Source organism: Chlorocebus sabaeus, chromosome 8, assembly GCF_047675955.1.
Source record: "Chlorocebus sabaeus isolate Y175 chromosome 8, mChlSab1.0.hap1, whole genome shotgun sequence".
Lineage (NCBI taxonomy): Eukaryota > Metazoa > Chordata > Mammalia > Primates > Cercopithecidae > Chlorocebus > Chlorocebus sabaeus.
The window spans coordinates 123,714,924-123,740,455 of NC_132911.1; the positions used below are offsets into that span (position 1 = coordinate 123,714,924).

At 42.5% G+C, this 25,532-nt stretch overlaps 1 protein-coding gene across 1 annotated transcript in view; it reads left to right on the top strand.

Annotated features, from left to right (window-relative positions):
* Positions 1-25,532, top strand: part of DEPTOR (DEP domain containing MTOR interacting protein) — a 192,954-nt gene that overhangs the window by 135,965 nt on the left and 31,457 nt on the right. The window contains exons 7-8 of the mRNA XM_008001442.3: positions 2,184-2,254; positions 4,418-4,522. Coding sequence (XP_007999633.2) covers positions 2,184-2,254; positions 4,418-4,522 — 176 coding nt within the window. The remainder of the gene's footprint in view (positions 1-2,183; positions 2,255-4,417; positions 4,523-25,532) is intronic.

Genomic DNA, 25,532 nt, shown 5'->3' on the forward strand with positions numbered 1-25,532 from the left:
CTCCTTGCCTCTGGATCAAAGGGAAGAGTTTACTGTCACGCAGGCAGAAGAGAAAGGTCTTGTTTCCTTTCATGGGTCTCCAAGGACAAGAGCTGTCAGGACTGGGCTGTGGTTTGTAAATCCCACATCTTACCCATAGTTTGACAAGCTTCTCTCTCACTCTTGAGAGGGTTCCCAAGACCTAGTGAGCTCATCTGTGATTTTTTTTTTTTCTCAAGCAGATCATCAGGCCTTCACAGTGACACATTTAAAAATTAATTATCCTAAATATACCAGGATATGTTTTTTAGTCCTGTATATAAATGCCCTAAGCCAGACACAAAAAAACAGTACTAAAGATATTGATGTTATCGGTATCATTGTAATAAGCAAATAAGTTTCCAAGGATATGAAAAGAAAAAAGCTTTTCCTGGGTCTCAAAGTTTCTACATTTTTCAACATAATAAAGAGGAGAAGTGCATTAAAATGAATGGTCAGCACTGCTGCCAAATAGTACAGTGTGATTCATGTATCCAAATTCATAAGCCCCCTGAGGGTTTATGGGGAGTGGAGAGAGAGTTATCTGACAGGGAATAAAAAAGATCTCAGTCCTCAAATATTGACCACTTTTCTTATCTCCCATCCATCTGCAGAGAGATACTATTTCCATCTTGATGTTTGACCTACTCCCTCTTGTTTAGCGATCATAAATTAATTTTCACTTTCATGAGATTTCTGAAAGCAAAGGTGATAAGATCAGCAAACTGTCACCTCAACAAGAAGCACTGGATTGCCTTTCACTGAGAGGGTGCTTGTCAGACCAGAAGGCCGCGCATGTAACCAGCGGGCAAGGCCCAGCTGCCTGGTGGATCATCAGGCCTCTCCTCACGCTCCCTTTCCTTGTCTGCTGCACACTCATCCCAGGACTGGTACCTGACCTCTGACTGTCACTAGCAAAGGGGATCGGAGGATGCCACTTCACCAGGTTAGGCCCCGTGGCTGGGGCCTTTTCTGTTTGTCTGTGGCACTTCAAGTTCACGATGTCTACAGAGCTGGTTTAGAATGGTCCCTGTCCCCTGACCCCCTGGCTATTTGGGGAGGATATGACAGCCCCTCTCCAGTTCTTAGTGAGCACAGGATGAATGGGGAGGTTCATTATCAGTGGGTTTTAGGCAGCCGCAAGTCAGGAATTGGCTGCTGTCTGCTATCTTGGTAGGCAACAGCAGCGAGCTGATGTGAGGAGGACGGCATGCCACTATCTTCCTGAGCTTCTAGACACTTTCTTTTGCTTGCAGGACAGCATGGCCCAGATTGAGTGTGGCACAGTAGCTAAGAGTGTGGGCGCTGGTGTCTAATGCCTGAGTTTGATTCTACTTCTGCCACCCATTAGCTCTGGAACCTTGGACACAATCAATTTAACTTTTCTAAGGTTGTTTTTGCAGTTATAAAATGGGGATAACAACGATCCTAACTCGTTCATTCTTGTGATGATTAAGTGAGTTAATATATTCACATCACCTCGCATGGTGCCTCTCTAGCACATGTTAAATACTCAGAAAAGCTCACTAGCATTATTACTCAGGGCAGAAAGCAGTGTGTACATGCAGTCCTAGGTGTTAAGAAGGAAATGAGGCCAGGTGGCTCATGCTTGTAATCCCAGCACTTTGGGAGGCTGAGGCGGGCGGATTGCCTGAGGTCACGAGTTCAAGACCAGCCTGGCCAACATGGCGAAACCCTGTCTCTACTAAAAATACAAACATTAGCCAGATGTGGTGTTGGGTGCCTGTAATCCCAGCTACTCAGGAGACTGAGGTGGGAGAATTGCTTGAATCCAGGAGGCGGAGGTTGCAGTGAGCCGAGATCACATCATTGCACTCCAGCCTGGATGACAAGGGCAAAGCTCCGTCTCAAAAAAAAAAAGAAAGAAAAAAAAAAAAATTGACCTGTCCTTTTATCCCCACCCCCGGCACTCTTGCTTTCCTTCCCTTTCTTTTTTTTTTTTTTAGCTTTGTAAGGTAGGTTTAGGGTTATGTATGTTTGCTGCTATTTTCTGTCTCCACTCAGCTACAATATAAAGTGTGAGGCAGGGATCTTTGCTACTTTTTCTACTGATGGTCACCTATGAGATATCAATAAATAGCTGCTGAATACATGGATGGAGGACTTGGAAGTGCTTATGTCTTGACATTGTGTTTGTCTGACAGTGCTGAAGAGACCCGTCACCTCTGAGGAACTCCTTACTCCCGGGGCTCCGTATGCAAGGAAGACATTCACGGTAGGCTGATGGTCTGGCCTGTTTCTCCTGTGCTGCCCATTCTTCTGCGCCGTGTCCATGTGTCAATGGGTAGCTTATCGACTGACCTGAAAACTGTTTTTCTAGTTTTCTTTCTGTTTTTAGCATAATTATGATAATAGGCTTTCTTGACCTTAAGGCACTAAGATGCATTAGGACTTCACATGCTTTATTATTCATACAGCATTTAACATTTTTTTTGATGTGTTGTTTGTTAAAGAAAAGATTTCCATTATGCGCTTATTCTAATTTAATTGCAAGTTTTAAGATTGGCATCATTTGCACTTGCATTTGCCTTAAAATCTAATAATTTTAGATTTTATTTCCCACCATTAGTAATTTAAATTATTATTAATTTTATGGCAAATGGAAGTGCCAATGATGCCAATAATCCCTTCTGCATTATAATTAATTCTAGACGTTATTTAAAACATTAGGGGAGTGTTAAGGTAGAGAAAGGAAACTGTGGGATAAATTGTTCTACCGTAGGCAGGGTGCTTCGACAATGTGAGCATGCCTTGAGGTACACAAGCCTCTGACTTGCTGTGAGCAGCTCCGGACCGCCTGCCCCTTCTTGGAGGTCCTTTAGGTTCCTTCTGCCTGCATTGGATTTCTTCAAATGGAATGAAAGTGCTCCTCTCAGCATCACCACCCCCACTCCCCTTCCCGTGTCTCCTTCTGTCAATCTCCTCAAATTCACGTTCATACCCTCTTCAAAACACTTCTACTCCTCCTTCATCTTCTAACTTAGTGGCATTACCTCAGGCTGGGGGAGAATTCTATCCACACTCAGTCACGCAGCAAACATTTGCTAAGGGCCACTTCGCATTCTGAATGCTGAGGAGTTAATAGGAGAAAGGCACTGATAACACGTCTGTACCAGAGGAAAAGAAACACTGTACCTTCGGAAGTGAAATTGAGTATAACACACAAATAACAGTAAACTGTAAAGTAATGGAAGTGCCTGAAAATCTTGAGCATTTCCACAAAAATTTTCGTTTACTTCCCTGTTTCTCCCTGTTTTTCCTCAGTCTCCAGCATTGAAGAGAGAGCAGATTGTATTTTGAAAGTATTTGTTTTTGATTTTTAATTTAAATGCCAACATTGTTAGTGATTGATTGTGAATGTGTTTCAGCTGTGTTTTGGTTGGGCTATGTGTGAAAGACGTGGCTAGGAGCTGTCCAGGGAATGAAACTGCCAGCTCTAATAATGATTTCTATAGAAAAGGCCTTCTCTAATTCCAAACAACTTTTGGTTTAGAGTCTACTTGTACATTGTACATTGTGAACTTTATGTACTTTTTCAATTTTTTTCCCCCTTGGTGGAGAATATTGTGTTTTTAGAAAGCCAAGTCTAAGCTGGGCGTGAGGGCTCACGCCTGTAATCCCAGCACTTTGGAAGGCTGAGGCGAGCAGATCACCTGAGCTCAGAATTTCAAGACCAGCCTGACCATCATGGTGAAACCCTGTCTCTACTAAAAATACAAAAAATTAGCCAGGCGTGGTGTTGCATGCCTGTAATCCCAGTCACTCGGGAGGCTGAGGCAGAAAAATCACTTGAACCCGGGAGGTGAGAGTTGCAATGAGCTGAGATTGCACCACTGCACTCCAGCTTAGGTGACAGAACAAGACTCTGTCTCAAGAAGAAAAAAAAAAAAAAAAGAAAAGAAAAGAAAGCCAAGTCTCTTCATTTCCCACCATTAGTAATTTAAATAATTATGCTAGCCTTTAACGACATTGCAGGATCAAGAGTGTATCATTTGGATACTGGGGAAAAGAACAAACTTAGACATCTCAACCATGTTATGACTTTTTCTAAACCTTCTATTGGAGTCTGACATTACATTGTATAACAGCCTAAGAAAGAGAAAATCTTCCAGTTGTTTATTGAATCATGCCCTCACGGGAGCATCTTCTTTCTGCCAAACAGGTTAGATTTTTTTTTTTTTTTTTACCACCTTTTCTACAGGGAGATACCTGGGTTTGTGATAGAAGCACTGTTCCAATCTCCTGGCAGGGAAGAGAGAAACAGAGGAAAATATGTCATGGTGCATACTTAATCCTGGGCTGGTCTTCTCTCCCTCAGAAGAATAAGCAAATTGCCGGAGACAGTCGGCTGCTTGCTAATTGTGGTTTTCCTCTCCAGATTGTTGGTGACGCGGTTGGCTGGGGTTTTGTGGTGCGAGGAAGTAAGCCATGCCACATCCAGGCTGTAGACCCCAGTGGCCCTGCAGCCGCAGCAGGAATGAAGGTACTAACGGGTCTTTCTCACTCTCTTTTATAACTGTCTTGGGTTCTTCATGCCAAATTGGCCATGATTCTTACTAGGGATCCAAACCCATCTTATTTTGTGTCCTTTTCTATTTCTGCCCTCTCTTTCTTGTTCTCCAAAGTCTTTAACCTTTCCCTGGGTCTTCCCTCTCCTCTAATAAACATTTAGAAGTATCTAGCCGGGCGTGGTGGCTCACACCTGTAATCCTAGCACACTCGGAGGCCAAGGCGGGCAAATCACTTGAGGTCAGGAGTTCAAGACCAGCCTGGCCACCATAGCGAAACCTTGTCCTTACTAAAAATACAAAAATTAGCCAGGTGTGGTGGTGCACACCTGTAATCCCAGCTACTCAGGAGGCTGAAGCAGGAGAATTGCTTGAACCCAGGAGGCAGAGGTTGCAGTGAGCCAAGATCGTACCACTGCACTCCAGCCTGGGTGACAAAGCGAGACTCTGTCTCTAAAACAAAACAAAACAACAACAAAACAACATTTAGCGGTGTCTAAATACCTCCAGCTTAATTTCATTATTTGATGCCATGTGTACTTTTTCTCCGTAAGTGTTTTGGCTTCACTTTTGTCAAATTTCCTTTTCCCTTTCTGAATGGGGTTAAGATGAAGTGAAGCACGTATGATATAGGAACCAGGAGAGCAAGTTTTCCTACCTCCCTGGTCCTCCCCTGGTGTTTTACATGTTCCCCCTCAACCAATACTGAGTTTGAAAAATTATGTATTTCCCTTTGCTTAAATCTTTGTGTAAGAACTCCAATGCTTCTATTCTGTGCAAGGTATATTCCTGTGGGGTTTATGTATCGAGTAGCACATACTAGACCATACGACATAGCCAATATTGAGAAAAAGAAAATAAAAGCCATGAAATTTGGAAGAGATCTGGAGATCTAGATCTTGGTCCTGTTAGCTACTAACTTGTTGACTTTGAATAAGTTTTATAACATCTCAGAGTCTGTTTTCTCCTCTCTGAAATGACAGTCATACTATTTCCCATTGTTTTATGGATTAAATGTGTGGAAACCTTGATAAAGTACAAAGAGCTACACAAACATCAATTCATTATTGAATGAATTATGGAAGATTTTTGAAAATAACTTTTACATATTTACTAAAATGATACATATATGTTCCAGGTATGGTGGCTCATGCCTGTAATCTCAGCATCTTGGGAGGCTGAGGCGGGTGGATAACTTTAGGTCAGGAGTTCAAGACTAGCCTGGCCAACATGGTGAAACCCAGTCTCCACTAAAGATACAAAAAATTAGCCAGGCGTAGTGGCTCACTCCTGTAGTCCCAGCTACTCAGGAGGCCGAGGCAGGAGAATTGCTTGAGCCTGGGAGGCAGAGGTTGCAGTGGGCTGAGATCAGACCCATGTACCCCAACCTGGGTGACAGAGCCTGAGACTCTGGCTCAAAAAAAAGAAAAAAAAAAGACACATATACAGTCAAGAAAATTTGGAAAGTATATGGCAGCAGGAAAAAAAGTAAAATTACTTCTAATCTTCCCTAACTCAGAGATGACTACTGTTAACATTTTTTAAGCAGCTTTGAAGTGTGTAATTGGCATCCTATAAAATGTAGCCATTAACATTTTGATTTATATTCTTCTAGACTTCTTGTGTGTATATATATTGTATACATTGTTTTTATTTAAGAGGATGTTGAGGTTTTTTGCTTTGATATACCTTTATATAGCACAGCTTTGTTCTATTGTCTGTGAAATGTTTCATAAGAGGATATTTCTGTCTTGATTATCTGAAACCTTAAGAGGATGCAGAAGGCTTAAAAGCTAAAGATCATTCCCCTGTTCATTTACTCGATACTTTCATCCTCTTCCATCAGCCTTTTCTAGAGTAGCAATAAGCATGATTGGGATCTCCGCCTCTCGAATTTCCAGCATGAGCTCTCTGGCATTGGTTTGCATGCTGGAAAAAATAAATGGGCAACAGAACATGGCTCAAGGAAGCGAAGAGCACCTTTACTGCCTGCCCAGGTATCAGCACAGGTGTGATTAGGGGCTGCCTCCGCCTTTTGATTTGAACACCTCACTCATGTCGGGGAGGCACAGGCCCTGGGATCCTGTGCTCGGGGCCAGCCATGGAAGCCCTCCTGGCTAAGGCAGTGCACGGCAGAGCCCTTTTACCTTCCCAAGACTGCAGCGGGCACAGCACCAAAGCAACTCAAGAGTAGGAATGTTGGCCGGGCTCATAAAAAAGCAAGCATTTGCATCCATGCCGAGGCTGAATTTTTCATTTTCTAATGGAACTCTTGGCTGGGGAAGGCTTTTATATTTTATTTCCACAATAAAGTACCTACTATAAATTTATTTTGGCACAGTGCTTCTGTTCTGAGTGTATACTCACTAGCATGATGCTTTGGCTTAAAGAACATTTCTTTTGAGGAAAGCAATGAATTTATTTACACTGCAACTAAAGACCTTGTTTTGTTTAGCCAAGTGTACAGTGAAATTAACTGATTTTAGTTTATCTTTGTTGATGTACATACATAACCATTCTGGGCAATGTCAACTGATTAACTCTTTAATGTATATACCCTGACTGATGTTTTACCTTATATATTTTTTCAATTTCATAAGTTAATGCTTCATATGGTTTATATGTTTAGTTTCTTCAGAGGTACACAGTGGTTTTCTTATGTTATAGAGCTTTACAGAGTTCATTAGAGCAGCCTTTCCATCATTGTATTATTACACAGCTCTCTGGTCCAGCAAGACATCTGTTCTGAGGTTCTCTGATCAAAGCAGTTTTGAACTGCCACATACTTTATCCCCCTCTTAGAAATTCACAAAACACATGAGTATATTGAAAATTCTGACAAACCTGAGGAAAAAAATGCTTATTTAAATTGTTTAACATAACATATTATCATTTAAGAGAAACACACAAAAGGAATCTTTATCAGCATTGTTGTTAAGATATAGCCCTAAAACTCTTCTAAGAAGATGCTTTTGGCCAAACTGCATTGGAATTAATATAAAGTCACCACTTCATGACAGAGTTATATTCTGTGAAATGGGTTTTAAGGAGATTTTGTGATTGTGTGACCATCATGGAGTGTACTTACACAAACCTGGGTGGGACAGCCTACCACATACCTAGATATAGCCTATTGCTCCTAAGCTGTAAATGCTGTACAGCATGTTACTGCACTGAATACTGTAGGCAATTGTAACACACTGGTATTTGTGTGTCTAAACATAGAAAAAGGTCCATGACAACTGTGATGTTACTGGGCAATGGGAATTTTTTTAAAGCATTCTCTCTCATTTTTTCTTTTTTTCTTTTTTTTTTTTTTTTGAGACAGAGTCTGGCTCTGTCACCCAGGCTGGAGTGCAATGGCACAATCTCGGCTCACTGCAACCTCTGCCTCCCGGGTTCAAGCAATTCTCCTACTGCAGCCTCCCAAGTAGCTGGGGCTACAGGTGTGCACCACCACGCCCAGCTAATTTTTGTATTTTTAGTAGAGACAGGGTTTCACCATTTTGGCCAGGATGGTTTTGATCTCTTGACCATCTTGGCCTCCCAAAGTGCTGGGATTACAGACGTGAGCCACCATGCCCAGCCAAATTTTTCAGCTTTATTACAATCTTAAAAGATGATGGGGGGCCAGGCTCAGTGGCTCATGCCTGTAATCCCAGCACTCTGGGAGGCTGAGGTGGGAAGATCACCTGAGGTCAGGAGGTTGAGACCTACCTGGCCAACATGCTGAAACCCAGTCTCTACTAAAAATACAAAAATTAGTTGAGCATGCTGGTGGGTGCCTGTAGTCACAGCTACTCAAGAGACTGAGGCAGAAGAATCGCATGAACCCGGGAGGCAGAGGTTGTAGTGAGCCAAGATCATGCCATTGCACTCCAGCCTGGATGACAAGAGGGAAATTCCGTTTCAAAAAAAAAAAAAAAAGATGTGATCACCATCGTATATGCAGTTCATAGTTGACTGAAACATCAGTATGCAGTGCATGACTATACAGAGAATACATTTTTAGTATTACTATTTGTTGGTTAAATTAAAAGGACAGCAAATACTATGTCCTTCCGTATAGTTTAGCTATTTATATTCATTAGAAATTATTTTGTACATTATTTTCTTACCTAAAACAGTGACTCAGTTTTTTCCTATTTTACCATTTGTCATAGAATAATTTGACTTACAAAGAAGCCATTTGTATAATCTAATCGTAAAGGCTTGTTCCTAGCAACCTGTCATTGCTGATACCTTAAACGCGGAAAACTGCAGAGTTTGAGGTGTGTCGTCCTCAAGAAGGTCCTGGGGTGCCCTGTAGGAAGGATCCTCCCACTTGGGCACTGATTAACCTGCGAGGTCTGGATGGTGGAAATTGTCCAACATTCTGAACACATGCCTCCTTTTGGCATCTCTGACTGTCCAGAGCTAACCTAGGATAGTGTAAAGTGCCTCAGTGTCCCTTCCTACACTGAATGTCAGGCTCTTCCTTTAGTCAGGTTCCCATTTTCTCCAGGTTTTGAATGGGGGCAGAGCCCTGTATCTGGGCCTATGTGGCTGCTCCATCCAGTGAAATTTTTGTACTTTTGCTATGACTACTTTTTTTTTTTTTTTTTTTTTTTGAGATGGAGTTTCACTCTTGTTGCCCAACCTGGATTGCAGTGGTGCCATCTCGGCTCACTGCAACCTCCACCTCCTGAGTTCAAGTGATTCTCCTGCCTCAGCCTCCCAAGTAGCTGGGATTACAGGCATGCGCCACCATGCCTGGCTAATTTTGTGCATTTTTAGTAGAGATGGGGTTTCACCATGTTGACCAGGCTTGACCCAGCATCTTTGAATTTGAGTTATTCTTATTTTGAAAGTTCTTCTACTTAAAAAAATAAAATCTGTAAACCTTGGGCTTGGAGGACTTTTGTTTGGCACTACAATTCTAGAATGGAGCGTGAAATATGGAAATCATCAAAAGTTTCATCAACCCATGCAATGCATTTACATCAAGAAGTTGTTTCCTGCAGTTTTCCTTTGATGACTTTTCATTCATCCTTGAAGAATTTTATATCCAGGGCTTCTGATTTCCTTTCAATGCAAAGGGGAAAGGAACAAACAAGAGAAGGAACTGTCTCTTCTATGTACCTGACCCTGTGCCATGCGAGGCTCTTTCTCTACAGGAGCTCATTTAATGTCAGCATCGAAATACTCATGTCCTAGAGGAAGAAATCATTCCAGGAGGAAAAAATTCTGTCTCTTACCTCTTTGCTGCTACTTTGAAAGGGAAGCCAGTTCCTTCCCCAAGCTATTTTTTTTTTTCCTTTTCTTAGACGGAGTCTCACTCTTGTCACCCAAGCTAGAGTGCAGTGGTGTGATCTTAGCTCACTGCAACCTCCACCTCCCGGGTTCAAGTGATTCTTCTGCTTGAGCCTCCCGAGTAGCTGGGACTACAGGCATGTGCCACCGCACCTCATTTTGTATTTTTAGTAGAGACAAAGATTCACCATGTTGGCCAGGCTTGTCTCAAACTCCTGACCTCAAGTGATCTGCCCACATTGGCCTCCCAAAGTGCTAAGAATAGCTACAGCTATTCTGTAGGTTACAGTATAATGAATATTGTGTAAACATTGGTTTCATGTTACAACCTTGAATGATATAATCTTTTTTTTTTTTTTTTTTTTTAAATCACATCAAGTCTAAACTCATTTCTGGACCATACTATCTATGATAACCTTATTTTACATGATCCTCTAGAAGACATCCTCTGCTTTAGTCAGGGAGAATTTTTACATTTCAGGAGTATATCATGATTATGCCTATATCTGCCTATTAAAGAAAATCTAATTAAGTGACTCAGGCACTCAAAATACTCTAATGGCTCCCCATTACAATAAGAATAAACTCAGATGTTTTCTGTGGTCTACAAAGTCTCTAATCTGGGCCCTACTTATCATATCTTTATCTCCTTCCCTGGCTTTATCTCTGTTCCTCCCAGATACTGGGTTTGCTCCTGCCTAGGGCTGAATAGCTGGTTCCATTGTTGTCCTTCAAGTCTCAGATTAAATGTTAATTTTTCAGAGAAACCTTCCTTGAATACCCTGTGATATTCCTCCTGTCTTTCTCCAATTACTTCTCCTCATATCACCATGTGGTCTTAGTCATTTTAGGCTGCTATATAGAATTGGTGGCTTAAATGACAAACATTTGTCTGGGAAGTCCAAGATGAGGGTGCTGGCAGACTCGGTGTTTGGTGAGGGTCTACTTTCTGGTTTGCAGTTGGTCATCTTCTCGCTATATCCCAACAATGATGACAGGGCTCCAATGAGTGGAGGAACACCAGGTTCTTTGTCTTGAGTCAAATTGGAAAAAACGACATGGCCACGTGTGGAGTGGTTTTAAGGAGTAGAGAGTCTAATAGGCAAGAAAAATGGGAGGATGCCAAAAATAGATGCTCCCCTGTGCAGAGACAGAGGGAGGGGGGCTCCACAGCCGAAAGAGGAGACCCCAGGTGCCACAAATACCAGCCAGTTTTATAAGAAGGCGGGCGGAGGTGGTGTCTGATTTGCACAGGGCGCAGGGGATTGGTTTGACAAGGCATGTCACTCACGTAGCCTGAAAAAGCTGGCCCTCCCACCCTAGTCTTTTAATATGCAAATGCAGGGCACCATGATGTTCTACACACATTGGGATAGGTGGGGGCAGCCATGTTGCCAGGAACGTGTGTCATAAGGGCAAGAAGGCCAGGGAATCGCCATGTTTGGATGGACCCAGTTTCTAATGGCCGCCATTTGCATATTAAAGGTTGCTGGCCTGGCTCTAAGAGCTGCTTTAAAAACGAAAACTTCCCTAGGACCCCATTTCCTCTCTATCTGCCTAAAATAACTTCTTAATAACTTACAACAGTGATGTAGTACAGAGAGAGCAAGAGCAAGTTCTCCAGTCTGCTTATAAAGGCACTAATCCCATTCATCAGGGCTCAACCCTCATGACCTCATTTCCTCCCAAGGCCCCACCTTCTAATAGCATCACGCTGGGGGTTAGAATTTCAATGTATCAAAAAAAAAGTTTGTTTTTTTTTTTTTTTGAGATGGAGGTTCAGTCTTGTTGCCCAGGCTGGAGTGTAATGGCCCGATCTCAGCTCACTACAACCTCCGCCTCCTGAGTTCAAGTGATTCTTCTGCCTCAGCCTCCCAAGTAGCTGGGATTACAGGTGTGCAACACCACGCCCAGCTAATTTTTTTATATTTTTATTAGAGACAGGGTTTCACCATGTTGGTCAGGCTGGTCTCAAACTCCTGACCTCAAGTGATCCACTTGCCCCAGCCTCCCAAAGTGCTGGGATTACAGGTGTGAGCCACCATGCCTGGCCATGGAATTTTTTTTTTTTTTTTTTTTTTTTTTTTTTTTTTAAAAGAGTTTCACCTTGTCACACAGTCAGGAGTGCACTGGCCTGAACATGGCTCAATGCAGCCTCCATCTCCTGGACTCAAGCGATCCTCCTGTCAGCCTTCCAAGTAGCTTGGACCACAGGCACATCATGCCACCATGCCTGGCTAATTTTTGTACTTTTTGTAGAGATGGAGTTTTGCCATGTTGCCTAGATTGGTCTCAAACTCTTGAACTCTAGTGATCTGCCCACCTCGGGATACCAAAGTGTTGAGATTACAAGCTTAAGCCATCACAACCAACCTCAATGTATGAATTCTGGGAATACACAAATGTTCAGTCTGTAACGCCTGTCTTATTGTCTCCATCATATTTTTTAGAATCTGATTGTATATATTTATATGTTACTTGTCCATCTGTTTTCAATGACTGTCTAAATGTAGAGCCCTTGTCTGTCTTAACTACTATATTCTCAATACCTAGCACAATTCTTGGCATTTAGTAAGTGCTGGAAGCAAATTTACTAAATGATTCAATGAACTGATACTTCCAAAGAAAGGCTAAGGGAATATACTTAGTGACCACCAGCATTGTGTCCCCATGAACTCTTACTGTTCCAACAACTGCTGAAGGTGGGTAGATAGCGTTCTCCTTACTTTACAAATGAGGAAACCGAGACCCAGTTTATCCTTTTCCCTAGGTCACCCAGCTTGTAAATGTCAGGGTTAGATTCAAATCTGCTGTATCTCCCCCAACACCCACATGCTTCCTATTGTGTTATTTCAAAAAATGCAAACCCATGAGGTGGAGGCCAATAGATGACATATTCTATTAAACCCTGAAATCCCTGGCAAACTGCTCATAGATGCATGACCTTTTGGTCTTCCGCAGAGAGAATTTGTATTCTTGTTGGAGTGGTCACGTGTTCACCTGGGTTGACTTGAAGAAGATCAAATAAATAATTTTCATTCTTGGCATCAGCTCCTCACTTAGATCAGGACTAGATCTACCAGAGTCATCCAAGTGAAAAATCCCAAATCCTCATTTTTGGTAGTTTAATCCAACACTTGTCAGAGCAAACCATTCAGCCTTCAAGCTCTGAAGGAATTTGAGCCCTACTTAACAAACCAGGAACAAAAGATATCCTTGCTCTTTTCTGGAAAGTTTATTTTTTCTTATGGGAATAATTAAATCCTGTGAGAAACAGTGTTCAAGTTTTCATGCTACCCTGTGCCAAGTCTCAGAGGGATTTCAAGCCTCCTGGCTTCTTTTCTTGTTTCCTGCCGTGATGAATTGATGGATGTGGACTTAACGGGGCCTTTTTTTTTCTCTGTTTATCTGTTTCTTTGCATATTTACATAGAAACAGAACCATCTGAGTCAGAATAAAGAATTAGTGGCCATGATGTCCTTTTTTTCCTTTTTCAAAATTTCTTATTTTTCATAGCAAGGAAAAAAATGTCAAAATCCTGCTTTTTGGTCTTTCCCTCTGATGGCAACATAACTCTCTATTTCATGGAATTTTCCTCCTGAACCAAGAGAGACCAGGTTCCAAAATTAATTTGGCCAAGATAATTTGGGCACTAAAGAAGCAAATTGTGGAGTAACTATCCACACAAATGAGAAAATCCCTTCTGTGATTTTTTTTTCCCCCTAGGACATAGATCCTGAGGTGATGTTTTAAAAATATGTAGTTATAGACAGGTGTGGTGGCTCGTGCCTGTAATCCCAGCACTTTGGGAGGTCGAGGCAATTGGATCACCTGAGGTCAGGAGTTCGAGACCAGCCTGGCCAACATTGCGAAACCCCATCTCTACTAAAAAATACAAAAATTAGCCAGGTGTGGTAACACCTGCCCATAATCCCAGCTACTAGGGAGGCTGAGGCAGGAAAATCGCTTGAACCCAGGAGGCGGAGGTGGCTGTGAGCCGAGATTGTGCCACTGTGCTCCAGCCTGTGCCACAGAGCAAGACTGACTCAAAAGAAAAAAAAAAAAAGTAGTTCCTTTCCAGTGGAGTTCAGGAGAGTCATATGGGATAAACGGTGTTGTTTTGTATGCAGTGCTATGTCTCACTTTTGCAGAGTTGTAGCTTCTCAGTTAACAGAAAATTATAGGGTCAATGAGCCACTGCTCACTACTGGGCATGACTGGGAGGGGAAAGATGACCACTTTGCTATGAAGTGGTGGCCTGAGAGGGCGTCTTCTCAGGGTCTCAGCACAGAGCCCTTTTCTGTTCTGTGTCCTTCCTTTGCAGGGATTCTTCTTCTGTGCAGGCTCTGATGCCATCAGTAATACAGTGGTAACAGTGCACAGTTCCTTGTTCAGTCACTATTCACTGACCACTACCACGTGCTAGGCATTATATTAGACCTTCATTGGATTTATAGCCTAGAGAGGAAGAAAGACATTCTTTAAATGCACAGCTTTTGGCCAGCTGTGGTGGCTCATGCCTGTAATTTCAGCACTTTGGGAGACCGAGGCGGATAGACCACTTGAGCTCAGGAGTTTGACACCAGTCTGGCCAACATGGTGAAACCCCACCTCTACTGAAAATAGAAAAATTAGCCTGGCGTGGTGGCCCATGCCTGTAATTCCAGCTACTCACAAGGCTGAGGCAGGAGAATCGCTTGAACCCAGGAGGAGGAAGTTGCAGTGAGCCGAGATCATGCCACTGCACTCCAGCCTGGGCAACAGAGTGAGACTCTTAAATAAAATAAAATAAAATAAAATAAAATAAAATAAAATAAAATAAAATAATGCATACCTTTTAAGTGTATAGATTGGTAAGTTTGTCAGATGTGCACACTGGTGTCACTCTCAATCAGAACATAGAACACATCTGTCCCTCCAGAGATCCCCTTGTGCCTCTTTCAAGTCAGCCTCTTTCACCAGAGGCAACCACTGTTGTGATCCTGTCACAAGAAATTAGTTTAGGCTCTTAGAGTCAGACAGAATCCTGGCTCCACTCCTCATGCCCGTGTAACTTTTGGCAAATTGTCTCATTTCTCTGGGCTTCCTTCTCATCTGTTAATTAGGGATATGTGTGGTGTCTTCCTCATAGGGTCGCTGAGGGATTAAAGGAAATAATGCATTCAGGGCCCCTCATGCCGGTCAGCCATGTCGCCCTTCCCTCCTTCGCCACAGTCTGAATACATGGGCACATCTCAGAGGCACAACCAGCTTGTGAAATAAATCTGAATAATTCTTCAGTCTTGGAAATATGTCTTGAGTTCTCTGAGGTTCAGCTTTCCCAGATCGAGTTGCCCTCTGCCCTGTCACCCTAGAATCCTGCCTATTCCTTTCATGTCCCCCAAGTTCCTGTTCCTAACTTCATCTAAGTCACTGCCACACTGCTCGTTACTGAGGACCAAGGTCCTTTCTGACCGATTTCATCGGATTTCACCTTCATCCCGGTATCCCCCATCACCAGCACTGCATGTTCCCCCACTTTCCAAAATCTCCAGAAGCGTCTCTGACTTCTCCTGCCAGTTCTTCTCATTTTTTTATTTGTTTGTTTTTTCTTGCTTATTTGTTTGTTTTGAGACAGAGTCTCACTCCATCACTCAGGCTGGAGTGCGGTGGCATGATCTCGGCTCACTGCAACCTCTGCCTGCTGGGTTCAAGTGATCCTTCTTCCTCAGCCTCTCAAATATAGCTGGAACTACAGGCACATGCCAACATGCCCAGCTAATTTTTGCGTTTTTAGTAGAGATGGGTTTTCACCATGTTGGCCAGGCTGGTCTCAAACTCCTGAGCTCAAGTGATCCACCTCTCTCAGTCTCCCAAAGTGCTGGGATTACAGGCGAGAGACACCACACCCAGCTTGTTTTGTTTTTTGAGACAGGGTCACATTTTGTCACCCAGACTGGAGTGCAGTGGTGCGAACATGGTTCACTGCAGCCTCCACCTCCTGGGCTCAAGCGATCCTCCCACCTCAGCCTCCCAAGTAGCTGGACTACAGGCATGACCCATCACACCTGATCTCCTTCTCATTCTTTTCATCTGACACATCACATTCCCTTTGCCTTATAGCCCATGTTTGTGTTAATTAGGGCTTGAGTTTCTAGTTTGTGACTGGCAGGAGGGCCACTGCCGAAGAGCCCTGCCTTAAGTATCAGAGGTGGGGAGTTTGAGTCTTAGCTTCACCACTTTTATAGGACCAAAAATAATTACTTAAACTAATAATTTTTATATTATTATTTTAACTAATTTTAAATAATAATTAAAATAATTACTTAATATAAGCCTCAAATTCTTCACCTTTAAAATGATGCTGGCCAGACACGGTGGCTCATTCCTGTAATCCCAGCACTTTGGGAGGCCGAGGCAGGTGGATTACTGGAGGTCAAGAGTTTGAGACCAGCCTGGCCAATGTGGCGAAACCCTGTCTCTACTAAAAATACAAAAAATTGTTGGGCATGATGGCATGTGCTTTTAATCCCAACTACTCAGGAGGCTGAGGCAGGAGAATCACTCAAACCCAGGAGGCAGAGGTTGCAGTGAGCTGAGATCACACCACTACACTCCAGCCTGGGTGACACAGAGAGTCTCAAAATAAAATAAAATAAAATAACATAAAATAGGGCTGGTAATAGTCATGATTAAATGGAATATGTGGGCTGGGCGCGGTGGCTCACGCGTATAATCCCAGCACTTTGGGAGGCCAAGGTGGGCAGATCACCTGAGGTTAGGAGCTCGAGACAAGCCTGGCCAACATGGCAAAACCCCATCTCTACTAAAAATGCAAAAAATTAGCCGGGCGTGGTGGCAGGCACCTGTAATCCCAGCTACTTGGGAGGCTGAGGCAGGAGAATTGCTTGAACCCAGGAGGTGGAGGTTGCAGTGAGCTGCGATTGCACCACTGCACTCCAGCCTGGGCGACAAGAGCGAAACTCCATCTCAAAAATAAATAAATAGAAAATAAATGGAAAATGTGTTCTAGCTCAGTAGCTGCTTCATAATCAACAATAAATATTTCTAGGTGTCTTTTATTATATTGCTTATTATCAACAATAAATATTTCTGGGTTGTCTTTCATTATATTGCTTATTTAAATAATTGTGTTACTCAGAGTCTTCTGACTGATTGTTGCTTAGATACATTTGTATTTGCAAATGAAACACGAAGTAACAAAACAGTAGGTAAAAGGGAATAGCAGAGGGAGAGGGTCTATGGAATCACATGTTTCTGCCATATTGCAGTATACTATTCCAATTCTTTCTAGTCTTAGAAAAGCCAAGTCTAGGTTTCTCATTTTTAAGTAGTGATAATAATTGCTTCATAGCATGGTCATGGGGATAAATAAAAATGTGTGTATGAGGTATCAAGCCCATGCCCATCATGTGATGGACATTCAATGAACACTGTCTACTATATTTCATCAAATACAAGATGCATGGATTGTAGCTGGGTGTGGTGGCTCAAACTTTTAATTGCAACTCTTACGGAAGCTGAGGTGGGAGGATCACCTGAAGCCAGGAGTTTGACAACCAACCTGGGCAACATAGCAAGACCTCACCTCTACAGAAAAAGTTAGCCAGGCGCAGTGGCACATAGTCAGCCACTACTGGCATGTAGTAGTCCCAGCTACCTGGGAGGCTGAAGTGGGAGGATCACTTGAGCACAGTAGTTCAAAGTTACAGTGAACTGTGATCTTGCCTCTGCACTCCAGCCTGGGTGATAGAGCAAGCCCATCTAAAAATAAAATAAAATAAAATAAAAAGATGAAAAAATAAAAATTAAAAAAAAGATGCATGGATTATAAGATATGCTTTGATTTCAGAGTTGCTAAAATGTGCATCTAAAAATCAGCAAATGCTGGTATTACAAGTTCAAACCCCATTGACTACTACATTCCTATCAGTGGGTTCATTTTTGCTAATTGCTAAGTTTGTTTAACGTTTTGTTGACACTAAACATTTTTATTCACAACAGTAGGAAGAGTTCTCTTTTCCAAAGCCGATAAATGGAAAGTTTTTTAAACATCTTGGTACAATCCTGTGCTTCTCCTGAATTGATCTGCTATGAGTTTTTAACTCTGCCTTTTAACTCTGTGTTGGATCCTTAAAGACAGTAACAAGGGCCAGTTCTAAGAAAGGGGCAGTCTTGAGGCTCCTAAAGCCTCAGAAGCTTAGGCAGCTACTCTGTTTTTCCAGGTCATACCCAAATAACTAGTGTGAGGCCAAATGTGTCACCCCTTTGGAGGACTCTTCAAAGCTAGATAAGTCCTAAAATTATCCCCACTTTTTGTTTTTTAATTTGTTTAATCTATTTTATTTTATTTTTTAATTTTATTTTCTAGAGATTGGGGTCTCCCTATGTTGCCCAGGCTGGTCTTGAACTCCTGGGCTCAAGCAATCCTCCTGCCTTGGCCTCTCAAAGTGCTGGGATTCCAGGCGTGAGCCACTGCACTCAGCTGAAACTGCCCCCACTTGTAAAGTCAGGGACTACCCTTGACTGACCTGTACCTGGAAGAGATTCAAAGTTGATCCAACCCAAGCTAGGCGTCTTTTTTCAAAGATGTACTCTTGAATTCATCCATGACAGTATCGGTCAGTTAGGAATGCCATAATAAACCACAGACTGGATGGCTTAAACAACAGATTAATTTGCTCACAGGTCTGGAGAATGGAAGTCTGAAGTCAGGAGCCAGCATGGTGAGGTGAGGGCCTTTCTCCTGACTCTCAGAGGGCCGCTTTCTCACTGTGTGCCCACAGGGAAGATAGAGACAGGGAACTCTTTGGAGTCTCTTCTCATTAGGCCACTAATCCTATAGGGACCCATCTTTATAACCTCATTAACTTTAATTACTTTCCTTTCTTTTTTTTGTTGGAGACAGAGTCTCACTCTGTGGCCCAGGCTGGAGTGCAGTGGCGCAATCTTGGCTCACTGCAAGCTCTGCTTCCCGGGTTCAAGTGGTTCCCCTGCCTCTGCCTCCCAAGTAGCTGGGATTACAGGCACGCACTACCACGCCAGGCTAATTTTTGTATTTTTAGTAGATACAGGGCCACCACTCCCAGCCTAATTATTTTCTTATTCCACATACAGTCACATTGGGCATCAAGACTTCAACATCTGAGTTTGGGGTGGGAGGGAACAATTCAGTCCATAGCAGTGACCAACCCAAGTATCTTGGGAAGTAAAGATAAATATGATAGTGCCTTCACTATATCTGCTGCAGTGTTACCTAGATAAGATTCTATGTATCAGTTACAATTAGCTTCATTGGTGAGTGTCAGAAATCCTCCAAAACAATGACTAAGATGAGTATTTTAGTATTTTGGGTGTTTTTGTTTCTTTGTTTTGTTTTCATGTCAAAGCCAGAAGGAGATCAGTTCAGGGCTAAGCTGTGTCTCCAAGGTTTCAGTCACCTATTTGGTTTTTTTTACTTTCCTTGGCTTCCATTCCCAAGGTTACTTCAAGGGCTGAGACAGCTGCTGGAACTGTAGTGATTAGGTCTGCATTCTAGCCACCCAGAAGGAAAGAAGGGAAGCAGAGGGCACTATCCTTTTTTAAAAAACCCATCTCCCTGGTCATGGTTGCTCATGCCTGTAATTCCAGCACTTTGGGAGGCCGAGGCAGGCGGACCACCTGAGGTCAGGAGTTTGAGACTAGCCTGGCCAACATGGCACAACCCTATATGTACTAAAAATACAAAAACTTAGCCAGGCGTGGTGACATGTACCTGTAGTCCCAGCTACCTGGAAGGCTGAGGCAGGAGAATCGCTTGACCCCGGGAGGTGGAGGTTGCAGTGAGCCGAGATGACGCCACAGCACTCCACCCTGGGTAACAGAGCAAGACTGCGTCTCAGAAATGAATAAATAAACAAAAATAAAAGACACCTCTGGAAGTGGCACACATGACTTCTTTTACATCCCATTAGCTTAGGACATCCCATTAGCTTAGGACACACCTGGCTGCACTAAGGTGTGAGGGAATGTGGGAAATGTAGAATTTATTCTGGATGGCTGTAAGGGGTTGAATTGGGTCCCCCTAAAAAGATACGTTGAAGTCCTAACCCCCAGTGCCTCAAAATCTGACTCACTTTGGAAATAGGGGCCTTACAGAGGTAATCAAGTTTAGGTGAGGTCATAAGGGTGGGCCTAATCCAATATGACTGATGTCCTAAGAAGGTGAAATTGGCCACAGGACAGACATACACAGAAGAAAGATCATGTAAAGACACAAAGGGGAATTGTCCATGTGACTGGAGTGGTGCATCTATAAGCCAAGGAGTGCCAAGGATTGGGGGCAAACTCCAAAAGCTGGAAGACACGAGGAAGGATGCTCCCCTAGAGCCATCAGAGGGAGCATGGCCCACCCTGCTGAACCTCTGATTTCATACTTGTAGCATCCAGAATGTGAGACATAAAAAAATTTCTGTTTTTAAAACCATCCAGTTTTTGGTACTTTGTTACTGTAGTCCTAGGAAACGGATACAGTGGCCATATGTCCAGAAAAATAATGGGGGTTCTGTTAGAAAAGGGGGCAGGACATTGGATATAGGGGAGAAACCAATAGTTTCTGTCATTGACCAGAAAAAAATGTACAAACATCCTTCAGCAAGTATTTATTGAGTACCTACCGCATATAGTACACTGTGACAGGTATTGAGGATCCAATTGTGAGCAAAGCCAGTGAGGTCCCTGCCCTCAGGGAGCTTCAGATCTAGTGACAAGACAGATATTAATGACTTGCAAATGTTTAATTACAAGCTATGTTCATACACACAGATTTTAATTAAATGTAATGTTTAATTACAGACTGTGATATGTGCATTTGGCAGGAACGTTACTGGGTAAAAGACAGATTCTCAAATACATATTTTGGCATATTTGGACATTTCACTCATTTTCAGAATTTCATGATGAAGACTATAAAGTCAAGTGTTGGGTCTGTCATTTTGCCTTTAGCTTCAGAGTCTCTTAATTCCACCCACCATTTTTTTTCTGCCAGATGAAATCAAATATTGTTGGCATTCTAGTTACAGCTTATGGTTCTCCAAGGAGAGTCTGTGAGAGAGAAAGAAACGATGGAAAGCCAAAATGGGAACACATTTGTTTGGCAGAGGGTCAGATTACTGGAACAGGAATTATGGAGCTTCAGTTGATTGAATGCTTTGTTTTGCACATTCCTGTTCTTCCTCCAGTCTCTTCCAGCTCAGTAAATATCGTCGCCATCCACTCAGTTACTGGGGCCAGAAACCTAGAAGTCATGTTTGCTTTTCTCTTTGCCCTCCGATTATAAGTACTTCCAAAATGCATCTCAAATGCATCTTTCCTCATTTTCCTAAATCCAAACCACAATCATCTCTTACCAGTACTACTGTGGCTCTAGCTGGCCTCCTTTCATCTACTCTTGCACCCTTATCATCCATTTCCCACCAAGCAACCAAAGGAAATCAGGAAATGATGCCACCCTCCTAGTTGAGATCCTTCATTAGTTTCCCACTGCATCCTTACCTTGGCCCAAGCAGTCCTACCTGACCTGCCCTCCTCCTTCCTTCCTTCCATTCTAGCTTTTTAGCTCCTGAAACCAGTGGTAGCTTTCCCTCTTAGGGCTTTTGATTTTTCTTTTCTTTTCTTTTTTTTTTTTTTTTTTGAGACCGAGTTTCACTCTTGTTGCCCAGGCTGGAGTGCAGTGGTATGATCTCAGCTCACTACAACCTCTGCCTCCCCGGTTCAAGTGACTTTCCTGCCTCAGCCTCCCAAGTAGCTGGGATTACAGGCGTGCACCACCATGCCTAGCTATTTGTTTTGTATTTTTAGTATAGATGGGGTTTTGCCATGTTGGTCAGGCTGGTCTCCAACTCCTGAGCTCAGGTGATCCGCCTGCCTCAGCCTCCCAAAGTGCTGGGATCACAGGCATGAGCCACCACGCCTGGACTCTCTTAGGACATTTGTACTTTTTGTGTCTTCCTCCTGGAATTCTTGTTTCATGGCTTTTCACTGAGTTTATATGTTTTACACCTTAAATGTCTCCTTCTTTTTAGTTAGAATGGTACTATGGTCTGAATGTTTGTGTTCACCTCCCACACCCAAATTCTTATATCGAAACCCAATCCCCAATGTGAGGTATTAGAATGGGGCCTTTGGAAAGTGCTTAGGTTTTGAGAGTAGAGCCCTCATGAATGAGATTATTGCCCTTATATGGAAGCCCCGCAGAACTTCCTGGCCCCTTCCTTTATGTGAGAACACAGCTAGCAGTTGCCATCTATGAAACAGAAAGTGGGCCTTCACTAAACTCCAAATGTGCTGGCACCTTGATCTTGGACTTTGCAGCCTTTAGAACTATGAGAAATAAATTTCTGTTGTTTATAAGCCACCCAGTCTATGGTATTTTGCCATAGCAGTCTGATGAGACAGATGGAAAATTTTCATAGCATTTCTGCTTACAGCTCGTTGGTTAGAATTGTGTTGCATGGTCACTTCAAGGGGGGCAGGGAACTTGACTATTTCAGTTTTCATTTTATAGGGCAAAAGAAACAGAGACTGAAGTGGGGTAAGGTGATTGACACCTAGGGTATCTGTAGAGCCCCTTGTTACTCTCCTCTCTTTCATAATGCTTGTATATTCTTTCCTCACAAATATTTATTTTTCATCTTGCTTTTTTTTTTTTTTTCTTAAAGACATAGGGTCTTGCTCTCTCATCCAGGCTGGAGTGCAGTGACATAATCACAACTCACTACAGCCTCAAATTCTTGGGATCAAGGGATCCTCCAAGTCACTGGGACTACAGGTGCATGCTATCATGCCCAACATTTAACCCCTCTAGAATATATGCTGCATGTCTGTAGAAATAGTATCTAATTTTTTTTTTACTATGTCCAATAAATGTTTGTTGCATGACTAAATTAATACTTCTGTGACTAGAGACAGTGTATATTCTACTCTAGACACTCTACCTTACTAGAATAAAAAGGCTTGTTGTGATAGCAGATAGCTGGCGGAATTTCATTCAAGTGCCTGTAACACTACATGACATTTAAGAGGTGCTGAAAACTTTAAAGAAAAGATCAGTTGATTGAATCTATTTATTCATGTCTTACTATTTCTAATATATGAATTAAATTCTTAAAAGTTTATCCTCAAACCACTATCATTATAATCTAAGACAAATATAAAATGTACTGCCACTCAGCAATAACAAGATAATTTATCTGAAAATCCCTACCATTTTACCTGGTACTAAGTGGGTACTCATTTTTATGTTCTAAAATAATTTGAGCATGTCAGTGAATGTCCAGACAATGTATTATTTCAGTCAGATACCGAGGCAGACAGCACCGAGTGTGTTTGTATTACTAAAAAGGTAGATTTTTCATGGAATCCTCCCCCACCCCTTTTGGTAGATTTCATGGATAACTGGTGAAAATAGTTCTAAGATATATTAGGGCAATATTTATTGAGTGATCTCATGTCCTAGGCACCATGCTAGGTTCATTATCTCTGTTTTATCATTTATAACAATCCTGGGATGTAGGTATTAGCTCCATTTTTGCAGACGAAAAAAACAAGGTTCAGAAATTTGCCTATCATGTATGAATTCAGATATGCCTAGACCTTGATCTTATGCTTTGGAATTGTTATTGTACACCTGTGGAACTGATTATCTTAAGAGAGGGTATTGTCCAAAAATACCTTTCCTATGATAGGAGTTCAGTTGATCTTTAGTTGATCTTGTGGTGACAAGCATATTACATTTGGGTTCACTCTGCACTGGCTCTTGCTGTGTAGGTATATCCTCTGAGAACATAATGCTGCTAGATGGTGTTTTGGGGCAGTGAAAAATTCTAGTCAATAACATTTTTAAAACTTAAAGGACTGAGCTCTAGAAACTAGAAAGACTCTGTCCTTGTCCTTGAACTTTCTGTATCCCAAGGATCTCAGCAGCCCAAATCTGTCGACCTTTAGGATGTATATGATATTCAGAATTTTAGCCTGTCTCCTGAATGAGTATCTTCTATTGGCATGAAGTCCACAAGCATGAACTCTAGTGTCTCATGTTACCAAGTGTAGATCCTGAGGATGTGGTTATAGATAGCCTGCAGCAAAGTCTGTACTGAGCCTTATCGGACACCTTGTTCCACTCTGGGCTTTAGGATCTGTTTTTTGCTTATTCTGTGTTTTGTCTGACACTGATTCAAGTTCTTATTCTGACTGAGTTCCATAGTTAGACTTGTCTCCCTTTGCTCTAAGACTTCATTTCCTTCCCCATCCGTCCTCCAGTCCCCATGCGTAAATATACTCTTCCACCAGTACCACTGTGGAATGAAAGGTCAGAATGTGCAAAAGGCCTCCAGACTGGGAGGGGACCAAGGATGTCTTGAATCCAGCAGGCCCAATCTGGGCTGATGTGAATTTTTTGGTCTTCTGAGATCACCTGCAAACTAACGTCTAGGAAATGAAGGAAGCCATTAACAATGCTTAATGGGCATGGGGTCAGCTTTTATTCTTGGTTTTTATCTAAAATTTTGCATTGGATTGCTTTGTACATGAAATATTGGGATAAAGATAGTTTTGTCAAAAATGTGTTTGAAATCCACCCATAAATAAATATGTTTTGAGTTCTCAAAGTACTGTTTGTTTCTACTACCAATAATCAGAAACTTAGAACTGGAAGGATTTCTCTGGTTATTAACATTATTTGGGTGTCATATGCTTCCACGGGAATCCAGTAACAGCTATGGAACCTATTCTTAGGAAAAAGGTGGGCACATGTATGTACCATATTTGCACAATTTTTTTTTTTTTTTTTTTGGAGACAAAGTCTTTCTCTGTTGCCCAGGCTGGTGTGCAGTGGTACAATCTCGGCTCACTGTAAGCTCTTGTAAGCTCCGCCTCCCGGGTTCACGCCATTCTCCTGCCTCAACCTCCCAAGTAGTTGGGACTACAGGCGCCCGCCACTATGTCCGGCTAATTTTTTGTATTTTTAGTAGAGACGGGGTTTCACTATGTTAGCCAGGATGGTCTTGATCTCCTGACTTCGTGATCCACCCACCTCAGCCTCCCAAAGTGCTGGGATTACAGGCGTGAGCCACTGCGCCTGGCCTCAACTGTTCTTAATAATAATAATGCCCACCGGGTGTAGTGGCTCATGCCTGTAATCCCAGGACTTTGGGAGGCGAGGTGGGTGGATCACCTGAAGGTGGGAGTTTGAGACCAGCCTGACCAACATGGAGAAACCCCATCTCTATTAAAAATACAAAATTAGTGGGATGTGGTGGCACATGCCTGTAATCCCAGCTACTTGGGAGGCTGAGGCAGGAGAATCACTTGAACCCGGGAGACGGAGGTTGCGGTGAGCCGAGATTGCCTCATTGCACTCCAGCCTTGGCGACAAGAGTGAAACTCCATCTCAAAAATTAATAAGAATAATAATAATGCCTTTCTTTTGTAAAACATTTGTCAGAGGATGTCACATTTCTCATTGTATTTTCCCAACTTTCTGAAATAGAGGTGAGTACTACTAACTCGGTTTCACATGTAACATGATGAAGACCCAAAGAGGTTGTTCAGGACCAAGTTAAGAGTAAATTATAGTCTGGACGCAGTGATTCACACCTGTAATCCTGGCATTTTGGGAGGCTGAGGCAGGTGGCTCACCTGAGGTCAGGAGTTCGA